We start from the raw sequence: 14,705 nt of genomic DNA, 5'->3' as shown, positions 1-14,705 counted from the left end.
AGGGAACATAGAGGTACCACTACTCAGCGTGCTTCCCAACCATCTCCAAATTACTCCCCCGCTGCCCACTTTGGGTTGAAATGCCAGAGTGTCCAACCTAGAGATGGCTGCACAGTGATGGTTCACGATGTGGGTTGACAGAAATGAACAGGGGACCTGAGAGTGAGAAGTCTTCCCCTTTTCCAGGGATGTTAGGCATCAAGCACTGGCTTTGTCACTCGTACCGTGAAATGTGCTAATAATGGATGCAAGGAAACAAAGGCAGTGTGTAGTGCAGGCTTCCTCAACCTCGTCCCTCCAGCTGTTTTGGGACTACAACTCCCATGATCCCTAGCTAACAGAACCAGTGGTCAAGGATGATGGGAATTGTAGTCTCAAAACATCTGGAGGGCCGAGGTTGAGGAAGCCTGGTGTAGTGTGTGGTGGACATGTAAAGAGGTGAAAGCTTACTGGGAAATGATACATAATGAGTTAAAGAAAATGTATAAAAAACACTTTTGTTAAAAAGAACCGGAAGCATTTTCATTGTGTACAGTGGGGGAAGAGATACCAAAGGGAGAAAAAAAAATTATTTATGTATGCAACAACTGCAGAAAGAATCCTTTTAGCCTAGAGCAGGGTATAAATAAATAAATATAATAATAATAATAATAATAATAATAATAATAATAATAATAATAATAATAGGAAACAACAAGAAATACCAACGAAAGGAGAGTGGCAGATGAAGATGATGGACTTTGTGGAAATGTTGAAGCTGACACGGAAACAACCAGCACGATCAAGTATTCCAAAAGACTGGAGGAAATTTATACCATTTTTGAAGGACCATTGTGAGCAATTAACAACACTAGCAGGGTTGTGAGAAGACTTACAATGATAATTGTTCTTACCTTTCTATATTTATTCAAAAATTGTGACGTTTTGAATGAGTGAAACGTAAGTTGGAGAATGCATAAATGCTATGACATCAAGTTTAACTCTGAAAACCAAGAGGCGGGAGGAAGGGGAGTCAAAGCTCGTAAGAGGAAAAGTTAGCTGGATAATGGTGATGTGTTTAAATATTATAAAATGGAAACTCAGTAAAAATATTATAAAAAACAATCAAACAAAACCAGTGTGTAGCGAAACAAAGTGAGGCTTGCTGTGGCTCAAGAGTCTGGCAAAAGACTGAGGAGAGCTAAACAACATGGAAGAGAGGAATGACTGACACACTGGTTGCAGGATGACTGGGGTGCTATGGAAGCTGTATCTGCTCTGGCTTCTTGGCCATCTTCAGTGAACACAGGACAAAATATACCTGTCGCTCAGACTCACCTCTCCCTCTCCTCCTTCATCTTTTCCAGGTCCTCTTCTCTCAGGGTGCCATGCTTGGAGTTTCCCTTCTGATCACCTTTGGCACCTTTCTCTTCTTTTTTCTTGCCAAACCTAATCAGGAGAGGTGAGATTAAAGTAGGCTTAGAAACAGGAGGGAAAGTGGGCATAAACCCAAACCCACATGATTTAAACAAGTACAGTATAATGTGCTTCTGCTTCTGCTACAAGTTGGATCCTCCTAACAGAGGGTCCATGTTGTGCTCGGCCCCTGAAACCCCTCCCCAGCTGGCTTGTGGGTGGGGCTTGCCCCGCTCCAAGCCGGTGGTGCCACAGTTATGCCACTGGCTTTTAGGCAACTGGCATCGTGGCAAAGGTTGGGGGTTGGGGGTATAGCATGTTCTCCATAATAGAGAGCACGTGTTGCGGTGGGGGCCAAAAAGGCCACCCCACTGTTGTTGGGCAAATTGGCCACATGCTGTGATTGGGCAAGGAGTGTTGCTGGGGAGAATCTTATGTTGCTAAAGTATGGGAGGGGTCAGAGGTCTTAAATACAGGGCTCGCAGCCTGGAGCCTTCTCTTGGGCTGCGTGCACCGGATCACCCGCCCACCCTCCCTGAAAAGGGGGGGGGGGTTCGTTGTCCTCTGCCCTTGCTATGCCTGTCATGGGGTCGTCTGCCTTGGGGCAGGGGCCTGGTAGGAATTTTGTCCATTTGGCTGATTGGCTGGTGCCATTTGGTTTTTGCCTACTGCGTAGCAACTCGTCACAACTTGTAAGGTTGGCGGTTAGGCATTGGTTAAAATTGGTTGGAGGAAGAGTAAGTGCCAACCCCTCCAATGGTGGTGCTGAAAGGGAATTCTGTTAAAGGAATCCAGGGGCTTGCCATCCCTTTCGTCCTAGTCCCTGGCATCGGACTTGGGCCGTCCAAGCCCCAGGGGGCATGAGGGTGAGAGATGAGGGACTGATGTCCAGCTTCATTTCTCCCCAATATGGTTCTCCCTGACTGGCTTCCGCTGGAATCCGGAAGTCAGTTCTGTCCCTGGGCAAGGACAGATAGCCGTAACCAGTGCCTAAGCAACCATTCATGTGTGTGTATTTAAATAAAGTTGTGGCCAAATTCATGCCTGAAACCTTAAACAAAAATTGATGTGTGAAGTGTGAGTTATTGGGGTGGCCCTGGGGGACCTCAATGAACAACTATTAGGCAGTGCGACGTAGGGACCTCCTTTTGCTTCGTGCTGCCGAACACCCGCCCACCCGCCCGTTAATTAGGTCGTGTTTGGCCTTGCTTTGGACTTTGGTTGGTCGCCTGTTTTGGAACGGGGGCCGGGTAGGAATTTTTCCCAATGTGGCAGATTGGCTGTGCCTACCTCTTGGTTTTTGCCTGCCTCTTCGCAATTGTCACAACTTTGTAAGGTTTGGCAGTTAGGCATTGGTTTAGGGGGATGTGGGGAGGGGAGGTGCGGCCATCACCTGCCCCTCCAATGAATAGGGTATTCCGTTAAAGGAATCCGGGGGTCTGGATCTCGTCTGAAGCCTGGAGAGGGGCTAGGGCCATGCCAGGACCCCCAGGAACCCCAGGGGTGAGCACCAGTCAATATACACTGACAGAGATTCCCCTGCTGGTTGTTCACCCTTACAGGGTTCCTACAGGGTGGGACAGGAGCCAGATATTGTTTTGATACCAATGCCTAAGTCAATACCAGTCACATTTGTGTATTCAATAAAGTTGCGGCCAAAATTTGCCCATTAACATTTAAACTAAACATTTAAACTAACATTTAAACTAAATCTCCACTGTGTCTTTATTTCCATGAGGGATGGGTTTTGGGGCTCGGAGCACAACTCCTAAAATAAAGCTGATATGTAACTAAACATTCCTCAGAGTATGAATTAACTAATTTTCCATACACTTGGAGCTTAATTTTTCCAAGACACATGAGTAATGCATGCTAGAGATTTCTCAAGATGTTAAATGAATGGAGTTTTCAGTGCTAAACTATTATTAGCATAAATTTCGAAGGAGCTGAAGGGTCTTCTTTCCCCAGGGACAGCTTGTGTGTAAGTAATCCTTTGGCAGCCTCCAAGCTAACACAAGGAACCACCAAACCATATCTTGGTCTCATCAATAAAAGCTCCTACACATCGTGCACAGCCTAAGCTGCATTCTCTTTACCTCTAAAATAAAGGTTATGCGTAGACAGCATCAAACTAAATGATACCTCATTGGATGAACAACAAAAATAATCTACTTTAGGAAAACCACTTTGCAAAAACTCAATACTCTTTTTCATTACGAACAAGTAACCTGCATATGGTAGCGACATAAAAGGTCCTGCAAATAATGGTGTTCAATTGTGTGTGTGTGTGTGTGTGTGTGTGTGTGTGTGTGTGTGTGTGTACACACACACACACACACACACACACACACACACACACACACACACCTCCTATGTTGAAAACCCACTAAGCATTATGGATTAGAACTGCAACTTTTATAACCAAGACTAATGCCTGCAGTTGGAATGTTTTATCTTCTTATTTAGTTATATGCATTATGCTGCTTTTTCTGACTCAGATTTGCATGTAGGACTGTTTCTTTGAAAATTTGACCATGCAATACAGGATTTTAAATGAGGGAATGCAAATGATATGGAAAATACAAATGAATAAGGATTTTTTTACCAATATTTTTCTGACCAGAGGACATTGGGGTGCCCTCCTCTGCGGACTGCCAAATTACAATTTATTTATTTTTTACTTAAAGCAAGAATCACAACATTGGAAACATATAGCACCGATTTAGTTCAGCAAGGAAAACAAATGCCATTGATGAAATGATAAGACATTTTAGGAATTAATTATTTGTGTAGCTCAATACATGCTGAATATTTCATATTTCGTTTGCCATTCATCCCTAATGCCATCTATTTAACAGAAAGCATTTATCTTCGATTTCCATAGAACTAGGAATTAGAATCGAGATGCAAAAGATGTGAGACAACATCTCCCTCAGTCTAAATGCTACCTTCTGCCTACTGAACCCTTGTAGATAACTTTACATAAATCTACATGCCCCAAAATGTATGCAGTAAGCACATTTCATATTTATCGACATAATCTTCAGGTGATTTTAAAAATCCCATTTCCCATCTGTCTACTCTAGAGAAGGTTCTTTTATTCATTAAGTAGGCTCTCCATGGCCTCAAGCATGTTGGCTGAACTATATTTTTCTCTTCAATATTGGCATTCCTCCAGTGACCAACACTGAGATCTTGGGTTTCACGGCAATCTGATAGAACTCAAGTTACTAATGAATTCAAGCAGTGAGACTATAGCACACCAAAAAAATTAGCCCCTAAAAGGCAACACAGTACCACAGAGTGTCCCACAAGTGTTCGCTGCAGCCTGAAACAGTCTTACCGTAAAGAAAAAAGGTGTACAGTATATAGACAAGATCAGGCATAGGCAAACTTGGCCTTCCAGATGTTTTGGGACTACAACTCCCATCACCCCTAGCTAACAGGACTAGTGGTCAGGGATGATGGGAATTGTAGTCTCGAAACATCTGGAGGGCCGAGTTTGCCTATGCCTGGACAAGACAGACACCATTACGTGCAAATGCAGTCTTTTTCACATGGGGTCTGAAAGAGTAGGCCTTTGGAAGTCTTCCTGCATCAGCCTAGGTGATGTGGAAAGCCTTCTACATACTTTGACTATGGGTACAATTATGACTCTGTCAGATCATGGATAACCTGGATTCAGTAATCTATGCTCTGGTCACCTCCGCTGCCTTGTGCATCACTGAGCATTATGAAAGGGCAGAACGTTGCTCAGTTTATTATTGTTGCATTTTTACTGCCAGGGAGAGGGAGATGCACATCTGTTGTTGTTTTTTATTCAACCTCGGGTGCCAAAATATGTATTTGTATGTATATTTGCTGTTGCACCTGAGGCAACAAGCTATCTCGCGTTGGCCATGCTAAGAGTGTATCTGTGTGTGTGCATGCACACACGTAAGTACATACATATGAACCGGGGGACTGGCTGCTTCTTTTATTTGCTGCAATGTTTAGCCAGTTGCAGATTTTTTGTTAAATGTACCACCATTTAAGTACTTGAACATGTTTTTGAGGGCCCTGCTGCTTTTTATACAACTGAGAAACTGGAGGACCTGACCAAATCAAATCAAATCATCATTTTTTTTTTAATGATCAGGAACCATTGACCATGAGGCTGCTGAGAGATGTACACCAATGACCTATGAAGGACCACAGGTTTTTCATAGCTGGTTAGTCTTAAGTGCTACTTCTCTCTTTGCTAACAGACATGGAAAAACAATTCTCTCCCCGATAAAGTCTTGGGCTCCACGATTACTGCACATGGTGACAGCAGCCACAAAATTAAAAGACGCCTGTTTCTTGGGAGAAAAGAAATGACAAACCTAGACAGTATCTTAAAAAGCAGAGACATCACCTTGCCAACAAGGTCCGTATAGTTAAAGCGATGGTTTTCCCAGTAGTGATGTATGGAAGTGAGAGCTGGAAAATAAAGAAGGCTGATCGCCGAAGAATTGATGCTTTTGGTTTATGGTGCTGGAGGAGACTCTTGAGAGTCCCATGGACTGCAAAAAGATCAAACCTCTCCATTCTGAAGGAAATCAGCCCTGAGTGCTCACTGGAAGGAGAGATCGTGAAGCTGAGGCTCCAGTACTTTGGCCACCTCATGAGAAGAGAAGACTCCCTGGAAAAGACCCTGATGCTGGGAAAGATGGAGGGCACAAGAAGAAGGGGACGACAGAGGACGAGATGGTTGGACAGTGTTCTCGAAGCTACCAGCATGAGTTTGACCAAACTGTGGGAGGCAGTGGAAGACAGGAGTGCCTGGCGTGCTCTGGTCCATGGGGTCACAAAGAGTTGGACACGACTAAATAACAACAACAAATCAAGTCCATGCAGATGTTTTTAGTGGCTCTACTCCTTTCACCGGTCTTTCTTCAGATATGGACTTCTTGTTCAGGGAAACTGAAGCCCTGCTTTCTATATATGCTACCAAACGCAGTGCTTGTTCCACACAAGGAATGGGATAGAAGAAGCAACTGAGAAACCCGATCAGAAAACAGAAAGAGAATGGAAGAAGTGAAGAACACTTCCCTCCTTAAGAGCAGGAATACCACTGGTTTCTACCTCTCTCCTCTTCAAGATGGAAGTGGAAAACAATACATAGAAAATATCTGCTCCCCGTTTTTGTTTGTTTGAGAGCTCATTAGAAGTGGAGGATTTGGGGGAGATTCTTCAGATCTACACACATTCCCCTCTGAAGGATCAAGCTTGCACTTTGGCAGAATATTCAGAATACATCCCTTCCATGAACACAAGGAGATCACAAACTACACATAGATACTGTAGATCTACAGCTTTATAGGTTCAGACAACTAATAGATGTCAAAACCTAAACAGAGAAAAGTGAATGTGAATATAACTGTATCATGCAACTTTACAAGTATAATTGAATGCATAGTGTAAAATGGCCTTCAAACCAATTCTGAAAAGGTCTGAATCTAAGAGCAGCTGAGAAGATAGCTTTCTTGACTAAAGCATAGATATTCAGTGAATGCCTCATTGCTTCTAGACAGTCCCAAAAAATCCTGGCTATGTTCCATAGCATACTTTTGTTCTACCTGCATTCATTTCCTTAGAGTTTCATCTAAGTAGGCCCGGGGTCTAGTATTTGATTTAGCATTTATAGATTTTTTTTTAAAAAAGAATACATTATTGCTGGGGGGTTTTTATATTATGATAGGGGGGAAAGCAAACATAATAACATATATCAACACAAGTTACATAATAAAAAGGAATGCAGCAGCTACATAATTTACCTCTGCTGTCTCTTCGAATCTGATACTGGTTCTTTTGCATAGAAGAAAAAAGCTTTATTTTTAGAAATGACAATTTTAATTTCAATAACCGCCAATCAAACAATATGGAAAATCATTGCTGCCTGGCGGTACAGTTTCTGTTGTTGCGAGAAACTGGTAAGTTCAAATGTGATTAAAAAACTAATAAGTGGTTAGTAGATTTAGAAGAATATTATTTTTTCCTGCTTTTTTTGGCTTCACAGCGGAACTGTGTAAAGTTGTTCAGAACACCTGCTCTACTAAATAAGCAATCTTTGGCCCCAGTTTGGATATTTAAAACTTTTTTTTGTTGTCTTTTATGTAATCCTTAAAAAGATTTCCCATTTAGCTTTACACCAGAGCAGAAAAGTAGGCAAACGTCTGAAAACACATCATACCCCCTTTCTTATACTTTGCAAGAATTCAAAGGGTTTGATCCAATGACATAAATAGGACTTGAGGTAATCATGACTACCTCAAGTCTCACTGATTTCAATTGAACTGCTCCAAGTATGAACAGGTCAGATTTCAGCCCATAGTATTATCTTATCCCCCGTCTCCTTCCCTCTTTCCATGATTCATGTTACTAAGTGTACCGCAGGCATGACCAAACTTGGCCCTCCAACTGTTTTGGGACTACAACTCCCATCATCCCTAGCTAACAGGACCAGTGGTCAGGGATGATGGGAGCTGTAGTCCCAAAACAGCTGGAGGGCCAAGTTTGGCCATGCCTGGTTTATTGGAAGCAGAGACCACCTTCAAAAAATATGGTACACTGTTACAGTTGGTATCATTCAGAGATCACGAATACACTCAAGTATTGAAGTTCATAAGTGTAAGCTGGGTCAGACTATTGCAGGAAATAGGATGGAGTTCTGTCCTTCAGGTGCAACAGCACTCTGTTGCTTCAGGTGTGGAAAGGTGTCAATCATCTGTGGAAGGCAGCCCTGAAACAGTGGAAGGAACTGACTGCCTTTAGTAGCCATAGTGAACAGGTCTCTTCATCTGGCAGCCGTTCTGTTACTGGTCAAGTTAGAAGGACAGAAGGAAAGGGAACTGAGAGCAACAGCATTAGGCAGAAGTCTGATGAGCAACATTAGATTTCTGCTGCCCAAAGATGGAAAGAAGCAGCAGTCCCAATGAAAGACGACTGGCAATTAAAACTGATAGAATATGCAGAGATGGCAAAACTTAACGGAAGAATAAGAGATCAAAACGAGAGACGTTTTTTAATAGATGGGGGAAATTTGTTGAATATATGAATTAAAAAACGCTAGAAGGATTGACATAAACACGAGCAATAAGATAAAACCTAAAGGGAGTAAAAAGGTAAAATGTGTAAATAGGTTTGAATTGGTTATGCAGTAAGATAAGGAACCCCAGAGGGGAAGAAAATGGAGGTTGAATTTGTTTAGATTTAGTTTTTGTTGTTGAAATATTGTAAAATGGAAAATTAAAAAATCTGAGGAACATTAGGTTTCTGAATGACAGGCTGGTGCATGAACATGGCTGGAACCAAAAGAGAGCAGAAGAATTGAACTCCAGCTGTGGTCTATATTGCCTGTATAGGTTTTGACCATGGGGGCATATACTGTCCATTGTTCCCAATTGCTCTCAGGGAGAATGCGATCAGGTAACTTTTCACGATCAACACAATCACATGGCTGTGCAGACATGAATGAAGTGTAAGCAGCACCAATAATTAACTTCCAATAGTGCCCAGAAGAAGAAGAAGAAGAAGAAGAAGAAGAAGAAGAAGAAGAAGAAGAAGAGGAGGAGTTTGGATTTGATATCCCGCTTTATCACTACCCGAAGGAGTCTCAAAGCGGCTAACATTCTCCTTTCCCTTCCTCCCCCACAACAAACACTCTGTGAGGTGAGTGGGGCTGAGAGACTTCAGAGAAGTGTGACTAGCCCAAGGTCACCCAGCAGCTGCATGTGGAGGAGCGGGGAATCGAACCTGGTTCACCAGATTACGAGTTTATCGCTCTTAACCACTACACCACACTGGCTTTCAGGATCCAGAAGTATCACATGATGGTGATGGGAAGAGGATACTCTAGAAAGGGATGTGAGTTGTTGAGTAGGCAGAGGTGGTGACTGGGCCACAATTCCTAGCAAGTATAAACAGAAACAAAAGCTCTTCTGTTTAAGTGAATTCCTTGTGTGATTCCTTTGAAAAGAACACCGCACCTCAAAATACCCAGAGATAGAAGTATTATTCCTCAGGTCGAGTGTCAGAAAGTAATGGGGCAAACCGTGTCCTTGCAGCCAAAATTGCCAATTCAATGAGCAGAGAAGAGACTCGGAAAAGATGAACAAATCTGCTGCCTATTTAATATGTTAAATATTTCAGAATTGCTGTTTCAAAACTGCATTAAAAGAGAGAGAGAGAGAGAGGAATATCAAGTTACAAACACTGTGGCCTCGTGCCATCCTGTACAGTGTTTTGGTGACACAGACGGAAGTTTGCAAGGCACTACGAAGGCAACTGTAGCTATAAAGCCATTAGTATTCTGTCTACAAGGGAAAGGCAATATTCCAAATGCATTGTGCCTACGAGGTGCGCATACGAAAGTAGGAAGGGATTTTCTTTTATGTGACTTGCCACCAGGATTTTTTTTAAAAAAAAAATTGAAGAAGGAAGAGTCATCCTCACGAGAAAGCCAGCAGTGTACTGTACTTGAGAAAAAACCAATGCATATACATGAGATACACTCCCCACCAATTTCTGATGCTAGCTTTAACAACAACACCCCGAGAACAAGAAGTGGTCCAAGTTCTGGAGCTCCACATCTGGCTACAGGAATACAAATCAGTGGTAATAATAATAATAATAATTTATTATTTATACCCCGTCCATCTGGCTGGGCTTCCCCAGCCACTCTGGGCGGCTTCCCCCCAAAAATTAAAATACTGTAATAAATCAAACATTAAAAGCTTCCCTAAACAGGGCGGCCTTCAGATGTCTTCTAAAAGTCTGGTAGTTATTGTTCTCTTTGACATCTGGTGGGAGGGCATTCCACAGGGAGGGCGCCACTACTGAAAAGGCCCTCTGCCTGGTTCCCTGTAACTTGGCTTCTCGCAGTGAGGGAACCACCAGAAGGCCTCCAGCGCTGGACCTCAGTGTCTGGGTAGAACGATGGGCGTGGAGACGCTCCTTCAGATATACTGGACCAAGGCCGTTTAGGGCTTTAAAGGTCAGCACCAACACTTTGAATTGTGCTCGGAAACGTACTGGGAGCCAATGTAGGTCTTTCAATACTGGTGTTATATGGTCTCGGTGGCCGCTCCCAGTCACCAGTCTAGCTGCTGCGTTCTGGATTAGTTGTAGTTTCCGGGTCACCTTCAAAGGTAGCCCCACGTAGAGTGCATTGCAGTAGACCAAGCGGGAAATAACCAGAGCATGCACCACTCTGGCGAGACAGTCTGTGGGCAGATAGGGTCTCAGCCTGCGTACCAGATGGAGCTGGTAAACAGCTGCCCTGGACATGGATTTTACCTGCGCCACAGCAGTTTAAAGAGCAACTTACCACCAGTCGTTCCCAATCTAATGCCCCTAGCTATTGTTGAACTACAACTCCCATCAGCCTTGACATTATAGAGCTGCACGGGCTGGGGGGTGTTGTAGTCTAAAACAGCTGTAAGGAACTAGGTTGGGGGAAAGCTGTCTTAACATTTATCACCTAACACACACACACACACACACACACACACACACCAAATTATGCCTACACTAGCTTGGTCACGTCCACAGAATGGAAGATGGCAGGATCCCCAAGGACGTGGTCTATGGGGAGCTGGCTTCAGGCACCAGGCCCGTTGGCAGACCAACTCTGCGCTACAAATGTGGCTGCAAACATGACATGAAGGCGGGCAACATTCAGCCCACTGTGTAATAACCCTTTGCAGATAATCACAGTGCCTGGAGACAGGCAGACAGGTCATGCACCCATAGCAGTGATCAGAGGAGGGATGCCTGCTGAGAGGAGGGCCAAGAACTGAATCGTCATTGTACGCCTGCATCAGCACGACCGGAAGCTACCCTCTGCCCCAGCTGCAACAAAACATGTCTCTCCCATATTGGCCTCTCTACAGTAACAGCTGGCGCTGTGGGTAAAACCTCAGTGCCTAGGACTTGCCGATCGCATGGTCGGCGGTTTGAATCCCCGCGGCGGGGTGAGCTCCCGTCTTTCGGTCCCAGCTCCTGCCCACCTAGCAGTTCGAAAGCACCCCCGGGTGCAAGTAGATAAATAGGGACCACTTTATAGCGGGAAGGTAAACGACATTTCCGTGTGCTGCGCTGGTGCTAGCTCACCAGAGCAGCTTCGTCACGCTGGCCACGTGACCCGGAAGTGTCTCCGGACAGCGCTGGCCCCCGGCCTCTTAGGTGAGATGGGCGCACAACCCTAGAGTCGGACACGACTGGCCCGTACGGGCAAGGGTACCTTTACCTTTACAGTAACAGCAGGCGCTGTAACTCTCCAACGGTTTGACTTCACCCTCAAAGGTGCACTCCTCCATTATCTCCAGAGTCTGACAATTGCCACCAACAATAGCATTCTACGCATTCAAGGTATAAGCTTATTTAAGGTGAGAAACAGCCGCCACCTCTGTCCCACCCCAGCTTTTGGGCAGATATAAGGACAGGGGGCCCATAGGATGAAAGATTACACTGGCATGGATTAGCTTGGTCTTTCTCTGCTGTTGCACCCGGATAATGAAAGGTCCTCTCTTTGGAGGCTCACCTGTAAATGACCCTGGTTTCAACCCAGTGTCAAGTCATGCCATTGCTGCATCTTTAATTTAAAAGAACATGCTTGTTGATTTCTGCTCAGTGCCTATATTGCTTTGGCTGATTGTTTGATTTTATACCATGATTATGGTTTTATGGTTATATATGTTGAATGGTGGTTTTACTGACCATATCCTGGCCTGAGATCGGTTGATATGAGAAGGTTAGAGATATTTTAATAAAACACGTTAGTAACAAATGAAGATTGGATCCATCATTTGAATTTGAAATGTGTGATTGTATACAAGAATATTTGTCGATCTAATTTGTCAATTATGTTTTATATCTTCTGAAAGCCGTCCAGAGTGGCTGGGGAAACCCAGCAAGAGGGGTGGGGTATTAATCATAAAATTATTATTATTATCAACTTACTAATGTACACAGAGACAATATTTCTGTATCTATGCTGACTTGCCCAGGCGATGAGAAGAGCTGATTATTACTCATCCCAGTGACATCATCTTTTCTTTGTTTCCTTTTTAATTTTGAGGCAGGCTTAAGATGAACTTGCTGTTCTGTGAATCTACTTTGTTGCTCCCACGATGGATTTCTTACATGCAAGACCTAAAAGCGGTGGCCATGGTAACATTTCATTTCTGTGCTGAAGAGCCAGTTTCCACATCTCAAATGTGTTGATATTTACTTTGAGGATTAAAGAGCAGGGAGGTCTACAAAGTCCCCAGACTTCTAATGCAGGAAAAACATCTGCTGGACAGAGTCCTAAGCAGATTGCTAGCTAAATTCAGCAACTGGGAATTCTTTTGGTTAATTAGGTCTCCCATATCAGTAGATGTCACAGCAGCTAACTGAGAACACAATGGTATTTGAAGCATTTTGTGAGAAAGGAACATTAATTCAAAAGGTCACCCAGTAATAGGGGGGGGGGGGGAAGGCGACGACAACGACAACACAGCAGCAACATCAACAGCAAAACTTATACTTAAATGTTGCCATCTGTAGATGCGATCTGTGTTTTGGTAAAACTAAAGTGGCTTGCAAATTACATGGAGCAAAAATGAAGAGGTGTCTAGGAGCACCATCAAACCCATAACTGTACCTGCTACTTTTTCTGTTGGGACCAGTGGCGTAGCGTGGGGGGTGCAAGGGGGGCAGGCCGCACCGGGCGCAACATCGGGGGGGGGGGCGCTCGCTGCCTCCGGAGTCGCCGAAGAGCCTCGGGCGCAGGCTGTAGCAGAGCCGCATGTCTCGCGGAACTGACGAGATGTGCGCACGTCCGGGCTGAAGGCGCCTGGCAGGCAGCAGCTCTCAGCGCTCGCCGCGGAGGATGCACCAGGCAGCCCCTCCTCACAGCCCCGCCTCAGCCGCTGCTGCTGCAGCTGCTGGGCCGTTGCATTTTCCTCGCCTCTCTGCCCCCCTCCTCCTCCGGGCAAGCGGCATCGTTTGGGCGGCAGTGCCAGCGGCAACTCGCAGGTTAGGGGTTTGGGGGGGGCAAATTACGTGCCTTGCCCCGGGTTAGGGGGCGCAAATTACTTGCGTTGCCCCGGGTGCTGACAACTCACGCTACGCCGCTGGTTGGGACCGACCTTTGTCAGGCTTCATCAGCATTTAAAGCAGATGGGGCTCGTCAGCCTGGGCAGGTAGCCCATCTAGGAGAAGGAAAACGCCGACCCTGAACTTCCACTGCCTTGCGGGATATCTTCGGGAGAAGAAAAGGCTAAGGAGGAAGTCCCTAAGATGGTTGGATGACACTTTGTACGCTTCTTTCTGGAAACTCTTGCCTGTGCCTAACACACTGCTCTATTTGGACCATACCAACAAGACCATTTCCTTTGGGCCATATCAGCAAGACCAAGAGGGGGGTCTTGTTGTCTGGGAAGTCCAGAACTTCCATACACACTGCCCAGGCTTGTGCCTCGGAGAGGTCACTTTGATGCTGCTAACACAGCAATTTGACTCCGCCCCAGGACATGCACTCCATTGTATCTCGAGACAGATGGATGCCAAAAGCCCTAAAATAACACTCAGGAAATGGCCTCTGGTCAGAGGAAACAAAAGGATTTTCTATTTATTTCTGCAGGGGTTGGACTGGAAGGTCTATGGGTAGGGTGCCTTTGAGGCCACTGGTTAAAGGATGGAAGTTCTAGCTGGGATACTAGCACCACAGGTCAGAAACCTCCTAGCTTGAGGAATCAAGTTTTCTGACACAGACAAATCCCTCACCACTGGTGCTATATTGGCTGCAACAATACTGACTGTGCTTCGTTAGTCTGGGCCACTTGTTACAGAAGACACTAGGCCACCCTTCTGTGGTTCTACACTGTTGACCTAACCACTAGAATATTTGTCAGTCTCACTTACTAATGTACATAGAGACAATCTTTCAGGAAGGCCTGAAACCTGTATACAGTGGGAGATACAAGATCTGGTTGTAAGAATGAGACAACGGTATAAACCAGAGGATTTCAACCTTTTTGAGCCCACGGCTCCCTTGACCAACTGCATTCTTTCGGTGGCTCTGGAGCCCAGTTATGTCACCCCTTGCCTGCAGAGCTGGCAGTCTCTCATCCTTTTTCGAACACCCACCCTGGTGGAGTGTTCCCTCAACCTCCTCTCCTCTCCCTTCTCCTCGGGAGTCCTCTGGGCAGCTACTGCTGCTGCCCCTGGTCTCTGAGCTTCTCCACCACTACCACCACCACCCCAAAGAGAGGTGCCTCCTCACACTGCCCCATAGAGGCCTG

General features: G+C 45.0%; 1 protein-coding gene across 1 annotated transcript in view; it reads right to left on the bottom strand.

The window, feature by feature from the left end:
• Positions 1 to 14,705, bottom strand: part of PARD3B (par-3 family cell polarity regulator beta) — a 622,948-nt gene that overhangs the window by 214,007 nt on the left and 394,236 nt on the right. The window contains exon 19 of the mRNA XM_081200610.1: positions 1,318 to 1,428. Coding sequence (XP_081056736.1) covers positions 1,318 to 1,428 — 111 coding nt within the window. The remainder of the gene's footprint in view (positions 1 to 1,317; positions 1,429 to 14,705) is intronic.

Source organism: Podarcis bocagei (genome assembly GCF_964188305.1).
Source record: "Podarcis bocagei genome assembly, chromosome: 1".
Taxonomy (NCBI): domain Eukaryota; kingdom Metazoa; phylum Chordata; class Lepidosauria; order Squamata; family Lacertidae; genus Podarcis; species Podarcis bocagei.
This window is presented reverse-complemented; position numbering and strand designations above follow the sequence as displayed.